Source organism: Chionomys nivalis, chromosome 5 (assembly GCF_950005125.1).
Source record: "Chionomys nivalis chromosome 5, mChiNiv1.1, whole genome shotgun sequence".
Taxonomy (NCBI): Eukaryota; Metazoa; Chordata; class Mammalia; order Rodentia; family Cricetidae; genus Chionomys; species Chionomys nivalis.
In genome coordinates this window covers 91,035,212-91,053,528 of record NC_080090.1, presented here as the reverse complement: position 1 = coordinate 91,053,528, position 18,317 = coordinate 91,035,212, and the positions used below count along the sequence as shown (strand labels likewise).

At 39.6% G+C, this 18,317-nt stretch overlaps 1 protein-coding gene across 7 annotated transcripts in view; it reads left to right on the top strand.

Moving 5' to 3' along the window:
* Window positions 1–18,317, top strand: part of R3hdm1 (R3H domain containing 1) — a 136,165-nt gene that overhangs the window by 109,023 nt on the left and 8,825 nt on the right. For all 7 annotated transcript variants that reach the window (XM_057770271.1, XM_057770269.1, XM_057770267.1 and 4 more), the window contains 4 exons: window positions 4,517–4,668; window positions 6,621–6,724; window positions 9,877–10,049; window positions 16,209–16,353. In XM_057770271.1, coding sequence (XP_057626254.1) covers window positions 4,517–4,668; window positions 6,621–6,724; window positions 9,877–10,049; window positions 16,209–16,353 — 574 coding nt within the window. The remainder of the gene's footprint in view (window positions 1–4,516; window positions 4,669–6,620; window positions 6,725–9,876; window positions 10,050–16,208; window positions 16,354–18,317) is intronic.

Below are 18,317 nucleotides of genomic sequence, written 5' to 3'. Positions count from 1 at the left end.
TTCATTTTCTTAGAGACATGTGCTGGAGTATTGTCTGTTTTTATTTATAGGTATACCCATGATGGCCATAACTTCTAGAAAATGTATGATTACTGAGTTAGCCTTTTCCAAACTCAAAGCAGTTGCCCATTGAAAACTTGAATAGGAGCCGGGAAGTGGTGGCACATGCCTTTCTTTTATCCCAGCACTCAGGAGGCAGAGTCAGGAGGATCTCTGTGAGTTCGAGGCCATCCTTGTTGGTCTAGAAGAGCTAGTTCCAGGACAGGCTCCAAAGCTACAGAGAAACCCTGTCTCGAAAAACAAAATAAACAAACAAAAAGAATGAAAGAAAGAAAGTCTGAATAGGTATCAATTGTGTAGTGTACATATTTTAGTTTTTCAAATTCTACAAAATGGAACACCCATATGCCAGATTTCATTCCTTTGAGTACCCTTTAGGTTGTTACTTCCTGCAGGTAGTGGTGTTTGATTGTTTAAAGAAAAAGTAGGACATTTCCATATAATTTTAGTGGCTTGTTGCCAGGTGATGGAAGAGTCTTTTTTTTAAACCTTTGGTATTGAAATGATTTTTTTTTTTTTTATGAAATTCTGGGTCCTTCAACACATTTCCAGTCAATAATCTAATCTCCTTTGTTTAGCTTTTTTCCTGACCATTTTTCGTAATAACTTGCAATCATCACTCTGAACAACGACAAACATCCATAATCTGGTTTGGGGGTTTCTTTGTTTTTTGCGGGGACCGGGAGGGATGTGAGCATAGTTTTCTAGGCCATTTCCTGCTGATTGGAGGTACTGGTAATCTTTGGGGGACCCTGAGAAAATTTAGGAGTGTGATAAATCCTGACTGGAGTATTCTGTGAGGCTGAATCACCTCAACTAGTCACTTTGAAGCCGTTATGGATGTAGAACTTGGGGAACTACAGCAGAGGCACTCTGAGAAGTTGGATCATCTGGGCAGTCTGTTTCTATTGGAGACTTTAAGGGGGGGGGGTCTTCCTTGATCAAACCTGATTTTTCTTATCCCAGAATGAATCCACAGCCTCTCATTTCTTGTGCATATAAAAGCAGAACCTCTTTGCCAACGTAATATACCTTTTGACTTAAATTTTGAAGTCAGGATATTTTTAAAATAAATAGGTTGGTTTAATCCAACACTTTTTATAATCAAATGTCTTTAGCAGCTGTTGCTCCTTCCTCAGCAGTCAAACAATTCAAAGATAACACATTAACATACAGTATTCAGACTCTGTATTTTCTATCTTTACTTGGCTTTTTTATTCTATTTCTTTTTTAAGGACTTTCTCCATCCTTTTTCTTTTCTTTCCCAAGCCTACATATATTTTTAAACACACAGTTATCTGCTCAGGTGAGGTGCAGTGCCAGTTTTCCCACTCTTATGACTTTATGACCCCAGAGCCAGCTCTCCCACCCACCACAGATAACAAGGGTTTGGGGAGAAGAGAGGTCTTCTCTCCCTTGCCCACTTAACCATATGGCAAATGAGGGATGGAGATTGATCTCCCATGCGCTATCACCAGGTCTGTTCACCTGCACCTGTGTCAACAACCTCAACTCTACTGTGCTGCCCAGACTAAGTTTAGGGCCCACTCTACTGAATGCTCAAGCCAGTGAGGAGCCAGATCAACTCTCCCACTCTCATGAGCCTGAGACCAGCTTTTCCCACGTGCTGTAGGTTGGGAAGGGGAATAAGGGTATCTTTCCATTCCCAGCATCACTGTATGACAGATAGTGGGGCTAGCTCTGCCACTCTCAAGCCTTCAGGGTTGGCTCACTTGCATCCATACTGACAGGGCCAACTCTACTGTGTTGCCCAGGTGAGGTACAGGACCCACTCCCCCAAATGCTGCAGTTGGTGACAGGTAGGAGGACCAGTTCTCCCTAGAGCTGCAGCCAGTGAGGGGCATGGCCAACTCTGCAGCTCTGTCCTCACTGCTTTCTGTGGCGAACCTCATCACTGACTTGGACTATGTCAGGGTCATGGACCCACACATAGCCTCCCACAGCAACCCTTGCCAGGGCAACACCATGTTCCTGGATGGCAATACAGGCTACTCAGATCTATATGGCCCTGCAGATGCTCAGTCCTTGGGCATTAAGATGGCCCTAGGTGGCAGCCCAGACCCCCTGACATCACATGGCTCTTGGTGGTAATACCAGCCATGAATATCCACACAGACCCCAGCTGTTATTGGACCATGGATCCAGACATGGTCCTTTGGAGCAGCCTGGACCTGGATGGCACTATGGCTTCAGTTAGCAGTGCAGGTCACTCAAACTGGCATGGACCTAGAGGGAGTGGATGCCACATAATCTTAAGCAGAATCCAACTATGTAGGTCTGGCTCTCCTAGAACACACCATGTAGAATTCACTATGTAGACCAGGTTGGCCTTGAGTTCACACAGAGATCTACCTGTCTCTGCCTCCCAAGTGCTGAAATTAAAGGCATTTGCCACCATTTCTGGCAGGTGTTTTCCTTGTTAGAAAATACATTTGAAGCCGGGCGGTGGTGGCGCACGCCTTTAATCCCAGCACTCGGGAGGCAGAGGCAGGCGGATCTCTGTGAGTTCGAGACCAGCCTGGTCTACAAGAGCTAGTTCCAGGACAAGGCTCCAAAACCACAGAGAAACCCTGTCTCGAAAAACAAAAACAACAAAAAAAATTTGAGTGCTAGAGAAATGGCTCAGTCCTTAATACTGCTTCTTGTGTAATTATCAGGACCTGAGGTCCATCTTCAGCATCCACAAAACAAGGGGCAGCAGTGCACACCTGTGATTTCAGTGTTGGGTAGATGGAAACATGAGGGCTCTGGCCCAGCCAGCCTACTGGAATTGGTGAGCTTCAAGTTCAGTGAGAAATTTTGTCTAAAGATACAAGCAGAGTGACTGAGGTACATGCAGTGTCACCCTGTGTCTTCACTGTACAATATATGGACACACAAAGTCAACTAGATAAAGCTTTCCTTTTTCACTTTAACTTATACAACTGGAAATAATCTCAAAACATTATATACCTCCTTAGTAAACAGAAAGACATTTCAGTTATATTTTACAAAGATGGATAAATCAAATACATAGTTATTTGTTTGTTTAATTTGGAATAATTGCACCAAAGGGAAAGTAATTAACAGTTTTGTATTTTGAGATGACTGATTACAGGTTGTATTTTAGAGATAAGACTTAAACTTAATTTTAAGTCTTTTTTTTAAAAAGGCTAGGTTTTACTGTGTGATACTGACTAGCCTAGAATGCAGTAAACTTTAGAGAAATTATGTAATTACAGTCAATTTAATAAAACAGAGATGTTGCCCATCATGGTTGCACAACACCTGTAATGCTCTACTTTAGAGGCAGAAGCATGAGGATTACAGCAAGTTTTAGGCCAACCTGGTTTGCAATGCAGTTTTAAGACCAGTTACAATAGCAAGGCCCTTTTTCAAATAAAACCCAACAGCAACAGGGGAGAAAAGAAAAATAAAAACCTCAAAAGGAGGGCCGGGCGGTGGTGGCGCACGCCTTTAATCCCATCACTTGGGAGGCAGAGGCAGGCGGATCTCTGTGAGTTCGAGACCAGCCTGGTCTACAAGAGCTAGCTCCAGGACAAGCTCCAAAACCACAGAGAAACCCTGTCTCGAAAAACCAAACCAAAAAAAAAAAACCTCAAAAGGAACAAGTTTCCCAAGAATTTATGAAAGTAGTTCCATAGGTTGTTTGGGTGTTTTAATGAGATCTACACAAAGCACCTGGAACCTGGCAGTAAGTGCTCAATAGTGTTGACCTTCACTGTCACCATCACTGTGACAGCGTCACTATCATAAGTTTATATGTTGGGTTTATTTAATAAAATCACTATTATTTTATGGTACATTTATAAATCAGGATACCTTATTATGCCTGTGTGGTTTATGATTTAGAAGCTGGAGAACTGAAGTAGAGTGTTAACATGACCATCCAGTTGCTTTTAGTGAATTGAAAATCCACTTCCCAGATGCTTACTGTACCCACTCCTTTAGCCGTTCTGTCTCTGCTCAGAGCAGTTTCCAGAGTCACTTCCAGCTTTTCTGATGTGGAACTGAGGGCCCTTAGTGTCTCTTAAGTGGTCAAGTGAGGAGATGGGGCCTCTTTTGGACAACTGAAGCTCCATAGCTCTCACTGTGACCTAGTGTGCTTCACTAATACGCTCCCTGAATCCTTGTCAACTTTGCCTGAGGTAAATTGGATGTCTCTTCCTTGTCACATGATCATCTTTTTGCTCAGGACTTCTTTTTCTAAATAACTTTTTAAAGAATAAATCATGTTTTTCAAAAATTGAATACACTTAGCCTATTATGATTTCCATTAGTCCAAAACAACTCGTCCAAGGGCACATAGACTGTTAGGGTAGTATTGTGGTGAGCTTCTCCTATCTACCAGTGCTTTACAAGTTCATAGCAACTGGACATGAACATCTGCAAGGTTAGAAAAACATTTTTGTATTTAATTGTCTTCCAATTTTAGGTTTCACTGCCTCAAGGTTCCCAAGGAATTGCCCATCAGACTTACCAACAGCCTGTTGTGTTCCCTAACCAGTCTAATCAAGGATCTCTACCCACAACAGGAATGCCAGTCTACTACAGTGTCATTCCACCTGGCCAACAAAGTAATGTAAGGTGAGTCTGACTACAAAAGCTCCCGTGCACAGGAGTATGGTGTGCTGCACCAGAGGCCTACAGTTGACTAAATTACTAAAATGATTTTCTATTATAAAGCAAAAAATGTATGATGCTATTTATCTAGTAATTTTTTAGATTTATTTATTTTTATTTTAAATATGTGTGTATGTTTTTCTGCATGTACGTAAGTGCAGCACATGTATGCAATGCCCAGGAGGAAAAGAGGGCATTGGATCCCCCAGAACTGAAGTTACAGTTGGTTGTGACCCGTCTGTAAGAAAATCTGTGCTCGGCCGGGCGGTGGTGGCGCACGCCTTTAATCCTAGCACTCGGGAGGCAGAGGCAGGCGGATCTCTGGGAGTTCGAGGCCAGCCTGGTCTACAAGAGCTAGTTCCGGGACAGGCACCAAAGCTACCGAGAAACCCTGTCTCAAAAAACCAAAAAAAAGAAAAAAGAAAAAAAGAAAAGCTGTGCTCTTAACTACTGAACAATTCTCAAGCCCCTTTTCTAATAATTTCTTTTTTTGGTTTTTCAAGACAGAGTTTCTTTGTGTAACAGCCCTAGGTGTCCTAGAACTAGCTCTAGGACTTGGCCTGTTATTTCCTCATTTACTTCCTGTTACCAGGTACTGAGGTGCCCTCACTAGGCTTCTCCCACATTTTGGGACATTCCTGAACCTTTCATGACTAATGCTAATTTGCTTGTCCCTCCCTTTGACAATATATGGTGAGGTTCAGCTTTAGAGCTGAGGTACCAGCAAACTGACTGAGGCTGAGACTCAGGCAAATGGATTAGAGGTCAAATCGCTGGGTCAGACATGGTCTAGAGTTTGAAGAATGACGTATAGCACTAACGAAGGAGGCTGAGAAGCAGGCTCTGAAACCTCATCATTTATTACCATAGCTAGTTTTAATTGTCAGCTAGGTTGTTACCTCGGAATCTCTTTGGAAGAGAGTCTTAATGAGGGAATGCCTAGCTCAGACTGGCCTTGGGCATGCCTATGGGTAAGGGTAGGGTTGTCTAGCTGACCTCAATTGATGTGGGAAGATTTACCTAAAAGGGGCCCACACTATTCCTGGGTCCTGATTTGTTTTGTTTTGTTTTGTTTTGATTTGATTCTTGGTTTTGTTTGGTTTTTTTCAAGACAAGCTTTCTGTGTGTAGCCCTGGATGTCCTGGAACTCACTCTATAGACCAGGCTTGCCTCAAACTCAAAGATTTGCCTCCTTCTGCCTCCTGAGTGCTAGGAGTAAAGATGTGTGCCACCTCTGCCCAGCTTACTACATTTTTCAAGAAACAACATTTCTTCTCTGAGTCTCATTATTGTCAAATTGTCCATTCTTTTTTTTTTCTTAAGATTATAACTTGATTGCATTTCTCCCTTCCCTTTCTGCCCTCCAAATCTTCCCAAATTGCCCATCCCCACTACCCTTCGTATTCACATTCTCTTTTGTGTACTTCCATAAACTCCAATTACATCACTTTTTATTTTATAAATTAGTGATTTCTTTTTTGTTGTTGTTTTGGGTTGTTTTTTTGGTTTTGTTTCTTTTCCAGACAAGGTTTCACTGTGCAACCCTGGCTGTCCTGGACCTTGATCTGTAAACCAGGCTATCCTTGAGCTACCCGTTTCTGCTTCCCAAGTGCTGGGATTAAGAGAAAATATTGAACCACCATTATGTAGCATGACTTCTTTCTTAAATCACTACTTGATCAATACTATAGAAATGTTAGAATCATCATAAAATTTTCAGTATCTTGGTCAGTGCTGTGAATGAAAGTGGTTTTTACTGAGTGATCACAGAACAAAGAGTTAAATGAGGTTTGACTCCTGCCTGCCAGTTTGAAAAATACATCTATTTAAATACATTTGAAGGAATTTTATTTCAGACTTTTTAGTTATCTTCATTTCATTGTACTGTTTTCTGTGTTTGGTGTTTTACCCTGTAGCTCTACAGTTGGTTACTTACAGCATCCAGGGTCAGAACAAGTACAGTTTCCTCGAACCACATCACCATGCAGTTCTCAGCAGCTCCAAGGCCATCAGTGTGCAGGTATGCCTAACAGCTGGCACAGATTCGGGTTCACTCATTTGAGAGTAGTTGACTGGTTCTCAGCTGGCAGAGTGCTGACGTGCACTCAGATGTCTCATGTACTGTGCTGAGTCAGGGTAGCATGTGCAGGTCATGTCCTCTAATACCTGGCTCATTCTTCTGCCTTCATTCTCCCTGCTCTATGAGGTTGGTAATCTTGGGGATCCTTTTCCTAGTCCTTTCTAGGTTATTTTCTAGAGCTTTCTGTATAATCAGATTAACCTAAGGCCTCAGCTATTATTTTTTGATAACATCTGGTAAATCTTGCTCCTGAAACAAAATCATGTAGCCAATTTCTACTGAACATCTCTACCCAGAAGTTCAAAATCATGTCAGGCTCATTATTTCCTCCTTTTTACATCTCCTAGCATAGCCTCTATCTACTGACTAATGCAGAGGTCTCAGAACCATGACTCTCTGTGACTCCCTGTCACACTCACAGAGTCACTATTTCCTCAGTGGCGTCTTCCCTGCTGTGGTCATTTTTAATGCCTTTGCATTTCCCAACACACAGTTACCGATCTATTGTCCTGTAACAAAAATTACTTCACGTCATTCTCTGAATAAAAAACTCAGATATGGGCTGGAGCTATATAGCTCAGTTAAGTGTTCTTGATCAGTTAAGAACACTGGTGCTCTTCAAAGGACCCTTGTTCAGTTCCTAGCACCCATATGATGGCTAACATCTGGCTTTAACTCCAGTTCTAAGGGATCTATTCCCCTCTTATGAAATCCTCAGGCACTGCATACATATAGTGCACTCACATATAGCCACACAGACAAAGCACCATACATATAACATAAAAACAAATCTTAACAAAACAAACTCAGATATACTGCCCCTTTTCCCTTCCTCACTAGCAAACCTCCCAGTTACACATGCATGCTCAGGTGCACAGAACCTAATTTCTTACTGCAACTGTATGTTTTTTCTTTTTTACTCCCTTTTGAGACTGTGTCTTTCTTTGAAACCAAACTAGCCTACAGCTCATTCTGCCTCAGACTTGCCTCAAATTCAAGGCTAATTTCCTTTCTCAGCCTCTTGGGTGCTGCAAATTACAATTTTTCACACCAGAAGTACTTATTTTACTGTTTTTCCATCTAGGAAAGACTATCCCCCAGATCCTCTCTTTGTCAAATGTTTCTCCAAGTCTTTAAAAAGCTGTAATGCCTCTCTCTGCTTGTTTACAAATCTTTAGCATTACACTGTATTTTCCTGTGATAGTTTGTTGACAGATGAACAGTAAATGACTAACGTGGCTGTATCCAGCCTGGGCCACTTTCAGTTCACACTTAGGAGACCTTGAGACATCCTGCCTAGTCAAGCTGGTTTTATATGTAGGGAACTGGAACCACCATTAGGGTTACTATAGTACCAACTAAGGTCCTTTATCGGGGCACAGATCTATATCACATAGCTTAATGTTCCTGATATCTGGTAAAGCACATACTTGCTACTAAAATGGGACCTAGGATATGACTCAGTGGGTAAAGGCACTAGCCACCTAAGCCTGACAATCCAGGCTTGATCCGTGGAACATGCATTTAAAAAAAAATAAAATAAAAGGTGCGGTGGTGCACACTTTTAATGCAGCAAACAGTAAGCAGAGGTAACTAAATCTCTGACTTCAAGGCCAGGCAGGTCACATTTTATGAGACCCTGTCTTCAACCACCACTACCCCGCCATGCACCCACAGAAAAACAAAACAAGCAAACAAAAAGGCTGGATGTAGTGGCACACGTGTAATCCCAGTACTTATATGCTAAATAAAAGGCAGAGTCACTGGGAAGCTCAAGGGCCACGAAGCTTGGAGTATGCAACACAGCTGAAGACCTTGCCTCAACAAGGTAGAAGTTGTCCTATCTCCTTACATGTGCCATGACTCAGTGCATGTACCCTTGTACACACAGGGTACATATGTACACACACAAAATAAGTATATTTTTAAATGCAGTAGCAGTAGTATCTATGCAAGAGAAATAAGGTACCCGTGTTTATTTTTCTGTACTGAACAATTAGTAAAGTGTTTATTAGGAATGTCTGTCTTGACTCTATGGTACGCATGTGAAAGTCATAGAGCAACCAACTTTCAGGAATTGTTTGCTTCCCCCATGTAGGTCCTAGAGACCAAATTCAGGTTATCTAGCTTGGCGACAGGCACCTTTACTCACTGAGCAATATGGCCAGCCCTCAGCAAGGTATTTTTACATATATACAACTTTTGCAACTCTATAAAGTCAACCTTACTAGTCTTTGATAACCTCCTTTTTCAAGTGAGAAAGCAAACTAAAAGTGGTGAAAATATTTTCTGGGGTAGAATTTTTCAGAGTACTAAAATTGGGCTCTCTGACCCCCTGAGCCATATTTTCTCTGCTAGTTCACCCTGTACAAGTGTAACCTTTCCTCTTATTTTTGGTTTTATTTTCCTGTTGGTTTAGTTTAGTTTGGTTTTTTTGTTGTTGTTGTTGTTGTTGTTTTTGAGATAGGGTTTATCACTGTAAATAACCCTGGCTGTCTTGGAACTCTATGTAGACCATGCTGGTCTCGAACTCACAAAAATCTGTGTGCCTCTTTTGGGATTAAAAGTATGCATTACCATGACTGGCCTTCCCCTTATTTTTGGCAAAATACTCATAAAATTTGTTTTTATTTGGAAAACATCTACTTTAAAAATTAAGAGCATTTATGCCGGGCGGTGGTGGTGCACACCTTTAATCCCAGCACTCAGGAGGCAGAGGCAGGTGGATCTCTGTGAGTTCAAGGCCTGGTCTACAAGAGTTAGTTCCAGGACAGGAACCAAAAGCTACGGAGAAACCCTGTCTCGGAAAAAAAAAAATTAGGAACATTTATAAAGTATATATTTTGTGCTGTTTTCTACTAGGCCATTTCAGATGTTTAGGTCTAAAGAATTTTGGTTTTTTTATTGTTTTGAAGGTTTTTGTTTTGTTTTGTTTTTTTTAAAACATACCACTTATGTGTAGCAGGCTACATGAGAGCTTGAATTTAGCTTATATACATAGTTATAAAATCTAATTCAGAAATTTGAAGTTAATGTTGTTTTCCTAGTGTTAAACACGCTGATTTCAGTGTGCTAATTCTCCTGATTTCCAGCTGTGCCACAGCAGCCCCCTGGTGGAGGAATGGTGATGATGCAGCTCAACCTACCAAACAATCCACAGTCTCGGGCACACTCACCCCCACAGTGGAAACAAAACAAATATTACTGTGACCATCAGAGAGGGCAGAAGTGTTTGGAATTTAGCAACATAGATAATGTTGTTCAGGTAAGATATTTGTTCATTATCTATTTGTTGTTTGTTTATGAGTCAGTCTCATTGTGTAGTCCTGTGACCAGGAAATCACATTGCTCTATTTGCCTCTGCTTCTGAGATTAAAGCTATAAGTGACTTGGTTTGTTATTTAGAAACAACCCTTTCATCACATTTGAAATCCTCCTAAGATTAATAGGGACATTTGAACAGTCCTTACTCCAGACATATCAGTATCCAAATGCTATTTTCCAACTTTTAAAATAAGGTCTTCTGTAGCCTAGACTGGCCTCAAACTCTTGATCCCTATACCTCACTTTTATTTGCCAATTTATTTACGTTCAAAATAAATTTGACCTAGAATATATCAAAAGAGAACTGGGCATACTTGTTCATGTCTTTAAAATTGCAGCATTCAGAAAGCTGAAGCAGAGGGCTGGAGAGATGGCTCAGTGGTTAAGAGCATTGCCTGCTCTTCCAAAGGTCCTGAGTTCAATTCCCAGCAACCACATGGTGGCTCACAACCATCTGTAAAGAGGTCTGGCGCCCTCTTCTGGCCTTCAGTCATACAGACAGAATATTGTATACATAATAAATAATGTTTAAAAAAAAAAAAAAAAAAAAAAAAAAAAGAAAGCTGAAGCAGAATTTCATGTTTGGCAAAGAAGAAGATTGAAGCACCAGGTGTCTTGTTACTTTTCTATTGCTATGAAAAGGCACCATGACCAAGGCAACTTATAAAATAAATCATTTATTGGGACTGCTGTCCCAGAGGTTTAGAGTCCGTGATGATCACATCAGGGAGCATGGTGACAGGCAGGCATGGTGGTAGAGCAGTGTCTTAGTGCTTTCATTCACAATCACAAGGCAGAGAGGACTAACTGGGAATGGTGTGAGCCTTTGAAACTTCAAAGCCCGCCTCCAGTGACATGCCTCCTCCAGCAAGGCCACACCTATCTCCTAATCCTTCCTAAACAGTTATATGGACTAGGGATCAAACTTTAAAAAGTGAGCCTATGGGAACATTCTCATTTAAACCATCACACCAGGCATGGTGTTACTCACCTATAATCCCAGCACCTGGAAGTTGGAACAGGAAAACAAGAAGTACAAAGTTGTCTTAGCTATATAGTGAGTTTGGCCTTCAGACCCTCTCAACAGAGAACAAGTAAAAATTGTCAGCATGCTAAAACCATTAAATAAAAATGTTAATGGCGAGCCGGGCGGTGGTGGCACACGCCTTTAATCCCAGCACTCAGGAGGCAGAGGCAGGTGGATCTCTGTGAGTTCGAGGCCAGCCTGGTCTACAAGAGCTAGTTTCAGGACAGAAACCAAAAGCTACGGAGAAACCCTGTCTCAAAATTCAAAAAAAAAAAAAAAAAAAAAAAAACTGTTAATGGGGCCTTTAAAGTAGACAGATAGGCAAATAACTTTGAAACCAGTGAACAGTTGTACTTATCAGTTGTCACAGTCACTAAAGGTGACTCAAATATTTACCTTTTAATGTGATATGTGAGGAAGTACAAGTCACCTAAAATGTGCTTTTATCAAAAAAAGAAAAGAGAGAGAGAGAAGAAAAAGGAAAGTAAAAATTGAACCTAGTCTCTGAAAGCAGAGGCAGGCAGATATCTTAGTTCACGGTCAATCCAGTCTATATGGAGAGTTTCAGGCCAGCTCAGGGGTAGGTACATAGTGAGACCTCTCAAAAAACAAACAAAAACAAATCTAAATACCTTTTGAACCTAAATTTAATCAATACTTTAGGCCCAGAGGATGGTATATAGATGTATAAAAAGCTACTTGTGTGATTTAAATGAGATATTTAGTACAGAAATTAACCTTTTACAAAAAGTCTTTATCTTTTAATTACTTGTTTATTTTACGTGTATTTATATCTACACGCCTGGTGCACTTAGAAGCCAGAGGAGGGTGCCAGATCACCGTCTGGGTGTTGGAAATCAAATCCAGGTGTTCTGGAAGAACAGCAAGTGTCTTAATTGTTGACCCATCTCTCCAACCTATTTGTGGTTAAGTTTTTTTGCTATTAGCATTTTTTAATTTACATAATTTTCTCCCTCCAACTCTCCTTCCATGCCCCTTCTACTCCCTCTTCAGTGCACCTCATCAAATTATTTAGTTATTATTGTTACATATACCCCAAACCTGGATCCTATGCAGGAGCAGTAGCATTCTTACCTGCTAAGCCAACTCTTCATGCTCCATCACTCTTTTTTGGTAGTGTTTGTTCTTGTTTTTTCTAAGACAATATTTTCTAAGGCTCATATTTAATATTTAATATACGATCTCTGAAGCCTTCTTGATGTGGGACACTCGGGTTTAAATTTTTTCTCTTGGAACTGCTTTTTATTATATCCATAAATATTGATATGTTGTGGAGTTTTTTGTTATTTTGGTTTGGTTTGGTTTTTGGTTTCTCGAGACAGGGTTTCTCTGTGTAGCCCTGGCTATCCCAGAATTCATTCTTTTGCCCGGGTTGGCCTCGAACTCACAGAGATCCACCTGCCTCTACCTCTTGAGTGCTGACATTACAGGTTTGTACCACCATTGCCCAACATTTAACTTTTTTCTTGATTTCTCCCTTAACCTAATTTTCATTCACAAGTGGGTTATTTAGTTTCTATGAGTTTGTATACTTTCTGCAGTTTTTGTTGCTGTGATACCCAGCTTTATTCCTTTGTAGTCCAAAAGAAGACAGGATGTTATTTCAGTTTTCCTAAATTTGTTGAGACTTGCTTTGTGTCCTAATATATGGCTAGTTTTGGAGAAAATTCCACTGGCTGCTAAAAAAAAGTATGTTCATTAATGTTTGATGGAAGTTTGTGTAAATGCATTTGATATATAGTGTCATTTAGCAACCGATTTTTATTTAGTTTTTGTCTGAATGACCTGTCTATTGGGTTCAGTTCCCAGCACCCACATGGCAGCTCACAATTGTCTGTATCTTTTTCTAGGGGATCTGGCTCCCTCACATGGACATACCTGCAGACAAAACACCAACGCACATAAGATAATAATAAATTATTTTACAAAAGAAAAGAATTGACATGTCTTCTGGAGGGTTTTGCTTTAATCGCTATGAAAGTCCTTCACTGCCTCTTATTAGTTATGGTTTGAGGTTACTTTGTCAGATATTAGAATAGCTATACTTTCTTGTTTCTTACTTAAATTTGTTTGGAATCCCACCCCACCCCCCTTTGATTTCTTAGAGATGGGGTTTTTCTGTGCATCCCTGACTGTCCAGGAACTCACTCTGTAGACTAGGCTGGCCCTGAACTCACAGAATTCTGCCTGCCTCTGCCTCCCTAGTGCTAGAATTAAAGGCATGAATCACTAATGCCCAACAGGAAATGCCTTTTTCTATCCTTCACCCCAAGTTGCTGTATATTTTTGATAGTGAGGTATGTTTCTTAGAGGCAGCAAAAAGAAAAAAAAAATGGGTCCTGTTTTCTAATCCAGTCTGCTAATCTGTCTTTTTATTGGGGGATTTATGTCATTGATACTGAGAGTTACTATGAACATACCTATTAATTCCTGTTATTTTGTTATGGTATTTTCTTGGGCCTCTTTTGATCATCAACTGTTGTAGAGTTGTTGAATTTATTACTTGTGCCCTCTCTGGTCCATCAGTCTTCTCTTCAGACTGCAGTATTCCTCAGTACCTCTGTACAGCAGGGGTGGGTTATTCTAAAGGGCCTGTCTTTATATGTAACTTGGTATTTCTCTCTTAGAGTATCATTTGTTTGTTTTGAAACAGATTCTTGCTATGTAGTTGCTGGCCTAGAACTCACAATTCATGCCAGGCTGCTGGCCTTGAAATTTTCTGACTTTGCCTCCAAATGCTAGGATTATAAGCACCACACTTATATAGGATTTTTTCTTTTAATTTTTTTAGATTTATTTGATTTGATGTGTATAAGTGTTATGAGTGTTTTGCCTGCATGTATGTCTGTACACAACACAGGTCAGAAGATGTCTTATTCACTGGAACTGCGCTTACAGGTAGTTGTACACCACCTTGTACACTAGGAACCAAATCTAGGTAATCTGCAAGAACAGCAGATCCTCTTACCTTCTGAGCCATTTGTCCACCTACACACTAGAACTTTTTAAAAGACCAACTAGGAGAAAAATAATTTTTAGTACATTTGATAATATCTTATATAGATAGCTAAGTAAACACAGACAGTTTATGTATAGATTTGCTAACAAACTATAAATGGCCATTAAACAATTAAACTATGTTTACTTGGTTTGGGGGGTTGCTCTGTGTGTGTGTGTGTGTGTGTGTATGTGTGTGTTTTGCTGAGGAATAGACCCAGGGAGGGCCACATGCATGTTGGGCAAGTACTCTGACACTGAGCTTCATTCTGATCTTAAAGTTCTTCATATGTCAAATTGGGAAAGTTCAGTGAAACAAAATCTAAAATGTTCGCAAACACCTAGCTTTAAGCTCACTTAGAGTTTCTGAGTTGTAGTATAAATTAATACAACTTTTTGGAATGCCAATTGGTGACATTTCCCCATTTTCTAAAATACAAGGTACAAAGTCTAGTTACAAATCCTCTTTCGGGATTTTGTCCAGTAAAAAATGGTGCAGCAAGCCAGGCACAGTGGTGATACATGCCTTAATTTCAGTTCTTAGAACACTAAAGTAGGATAATCATGAGTTCAAGGCCAACCTGAGCTTGAGCCCCTATATCAGGGAGAAAAAACAAAAGTCAAAATACACTTTAGAAACAAGTCTTCAAAGATGTCAGCTCTCTGAAGGAGAGCATGTGTGGACCAGAGAGTGCAGAAGCAGCGTAGTAGCTCCGGCTCGGGACAGCTCTGGTTCTCGTCTGAATGCTAGAAATGTAGGGACTCTACTGCTTCTCTGTTATTAGAAAGGACATTATTCGGGCATTTGTCAAAATTTAAAAGAACTCTGTAGTTTGGGTCGTAGTATTATACTATTCATCTCTTAGTGGTGGTCCTATAAGGTTTTATAAGAAATTCTTATGGACTGGAGAGATGGCTGATCAGTTAAGAGCACTGGCTGCTCTTCCAGAGCGCCTGGATTTGATTCTCAACCCCCCACATGGCAACTCACACCTGTCTGTAACTCCAATTCTAAGGGATCTGATGCCCTCTTCTGACCTACATTGGCACCAGGCATGCACATAGTACTACCTTATATACATGCGAACAAGATACCCACACATATAAAGTAGAAAGTGTCATTATATTTAGAGACTAGACACTTACTAATTTCTCCTAAAGGAGTATCATGAGCTGCTCAAATTATTTTCAGGAAAAAAAAATAACATGCATATGTTGTACTCCACATCATTATTTCAGTCAGTAAGTAGTATAAACATTGGTCAAGAGCATAATAGTCAGCTATGGATGTAGCTAACTGGTAGAGTCCTAGCCTAGCATGTTTGAGGTCCTAGGTTCAATTCATTGCCCTCAAAGAAAATAGATCATAATGGAACTGAAAAATTCCTGTCATCTTGCACCATTGCAATGATCTTGTAGGTGCACTTTAATGATTACATAAGGTGGTGTGTTGGCATATATATCAGAAGGTTCTCAAATCACAAAGTCATATAATTATAAGAGAGAAAGCAAATGAATATAAAGAAGAAGTAACCTGGGTATTGCAGCGCATGCCTGAAACCCAGGCAGAGTTGGGAAGATCAGAAATGAGTTTGAGGCTAGCTTGGTCTACATATTAAATTTGAGGCGAACCGGGGCTATACAGTAAGACTGCAAAAAAAAAAAAAAAAAAAAATCACCATTTAGGAAACTTAGGAATCCTTTGCATTATACTCTATTTTCCAAGGATGAAATTATTTTGAAATAAAATTTTGTAAACATTTAATTTAGAAAAGATTGAGATAGATATATATTCTTACAAAAGCAGCAGCATTATTGCCAAGTTACAAAGCAAGTTTCAACAATATAATAGTCTGTTCTCATTTTTGTAATGATGATGTGTAAATACAAATGCATAGGGATAATCTGTTGCTAGTGTTTGAAGGTGAAGATTATTCATAATGATTGAACTTTTTAAATAGGTATCAATTTATTATTCAGTGAATAAAAAATTTGTCCAAATGGGAATTTTCCAGCCTGCCCACTGCCTAATTTCCCCCTCAACTGTGATTGCAGCACAGCCCTCAACTTAGCAGCCCCATCATTTCGCCAGTGCAGTCGCCAGCACCAGCTCAGCTGTCAACACTGAAGACCATCCGTCCCTCAGGACCACCACTTTCCATCATGTCCCAGTTTGCTAGACCTTTTGTTCCTGCGCAGGGTAAGTGTTCCTGAATCTGGTCACCATCCTCATGATACCTGCCAGTCTTCTCTTTATAACTGTGTACATTTGTTTAATTTGCATGAGTGTGTGCTACATGTGAAAATCAGGAGTTTGTTCCAGGGATCAAACTTGTGTTATCAGTCTTGGTGCTAATACTTAATTAGAAACTTAGTAATTCCCTCATAGTAATGTACACAATGTTTTATATTTGTTCTGTGTTTATAGTTTGCTTATTAAGAAATTGATTTAGTAAGCATTTATACAAAATTTGATGTGCCCCCACTTTATGAATAAAGAAAATTTGTTATTGTCACTGTGCCTCGATGTCCTTAGAGGAACAGATAGTCATGGGGATGATTAATAGCTACTGTGGAAATCATTTACCTAGGGCCCAAAAAAAGAAAAGAAAAAGATGAAAACTTACATGTCCATCAGAAAGAAATAGGTACATAATAATTTGGCCATTTGGTACACTGTTTCTTTATTAGAGACATGCTTTGAAAATTTTTGTTTTAAATGATGTATTAGGGTTTGTGTTTGTTTGTGAGTGCAGGTATCCAGAGAAGCCAAAAGTTTCAGAGAGTCCCTGGAGCTAGAGTTACAGATGATTTTGAGTTGCCTGCCGTGGGAGTCAGGAACCAAACTTGGGTACTCTAGAAAAGCAGCAGATGCTAATCACTGAACCATCTGCTTATCATTTATGGGACTGGAGAGAATGCTCATGTATATCACTTCTTTTACAGAAGACCTGAGGTTTTCTAGTACCCACATTAGGTGGCTTACAGCCACCCACACTTCCAGTTCCAGGGTATCCAACCCCTCTTTCTGGCCTCTTCAGGCATGCACTCATACACAGATTCAAACACACTTTGCCCATAATTTTTTTATATAAAAAGAATTATTAAATGGGGAAGCATTCACCATATGATTTTTGTAAAGCAGGTTAAACAGGCATTTCAAAAACCAATATACAGGTTTCTATCAAGCCCTTGATAAGTTAATCAACAAAGCCAATTGCTAAAGAAATTTATATTAAAAGAAGAATGAGCCCTTATTTTATGCCCACTAGAATAAGTATGTCGAAAAAGGCTGTCAACACCAAAAGTTGAAAATACAGAAAAAGCAACTTTCTCAGTTTAGTGATGAGACTATAATAGAATATAAACACTTTGCAGAAAGTGGAAGTGGTTTCTTATAGTTAATAACATGCCACACAGCTCAGCCATTCCACTCCTAGCTGGAAGGAAAAATGAACTATGTTCACAAGAACATTTATAAACAGGGTGTGGTGACACACACATTTAATCCCAGCACTCCAGGGGCAAGCGAATGTCTGTGAGATTAAAGCCAGCCTGGTCTTCAAGGCAAGTTCCAGGACAGCTAGGACTGTTACACAAAGAAATCCTGTCTCAAAAAACAAACAACAAAAATAACATTTATAAATATCCCAAACTGGACACGACTTAAGCATTTATCACTCAGAATGAATTATGTGTATAAAAATACTGCTTAGCAGAAAAACCTTGTGTCATATGGAATACATAGTATGACAGCATATAAATAGATAGATAGATAGATAGATAGATAGATAGATAGATAGATAGATAAATAGATAAATAGATAAATAGATAAATAAATGAGCAAAGCAAACACATATATAAATAAATCTTATTCATTGTTTTGAACAAAAATCGAGACTTGTAAGGAGGTGTACTGTATGGTTCTAATATATGAAATTTGCCTAATAAATTAATCTAATCTGTAAATTAGAAATCAGAAAGTGAAAATGAAATGTAGAAGTAACTGGTAAGGAAATAAGAGGGTAACTATTTGGAGAATGCAAATATCCTTTGCTCTTGGTAGTCATGGTTATATAGACTTCCTACTGTCAGAATTTATCAAACTCTACCCTTCAAATATCCATTTTTCTCGTATGTTATTTCTACCTCACTTTTTAAAAG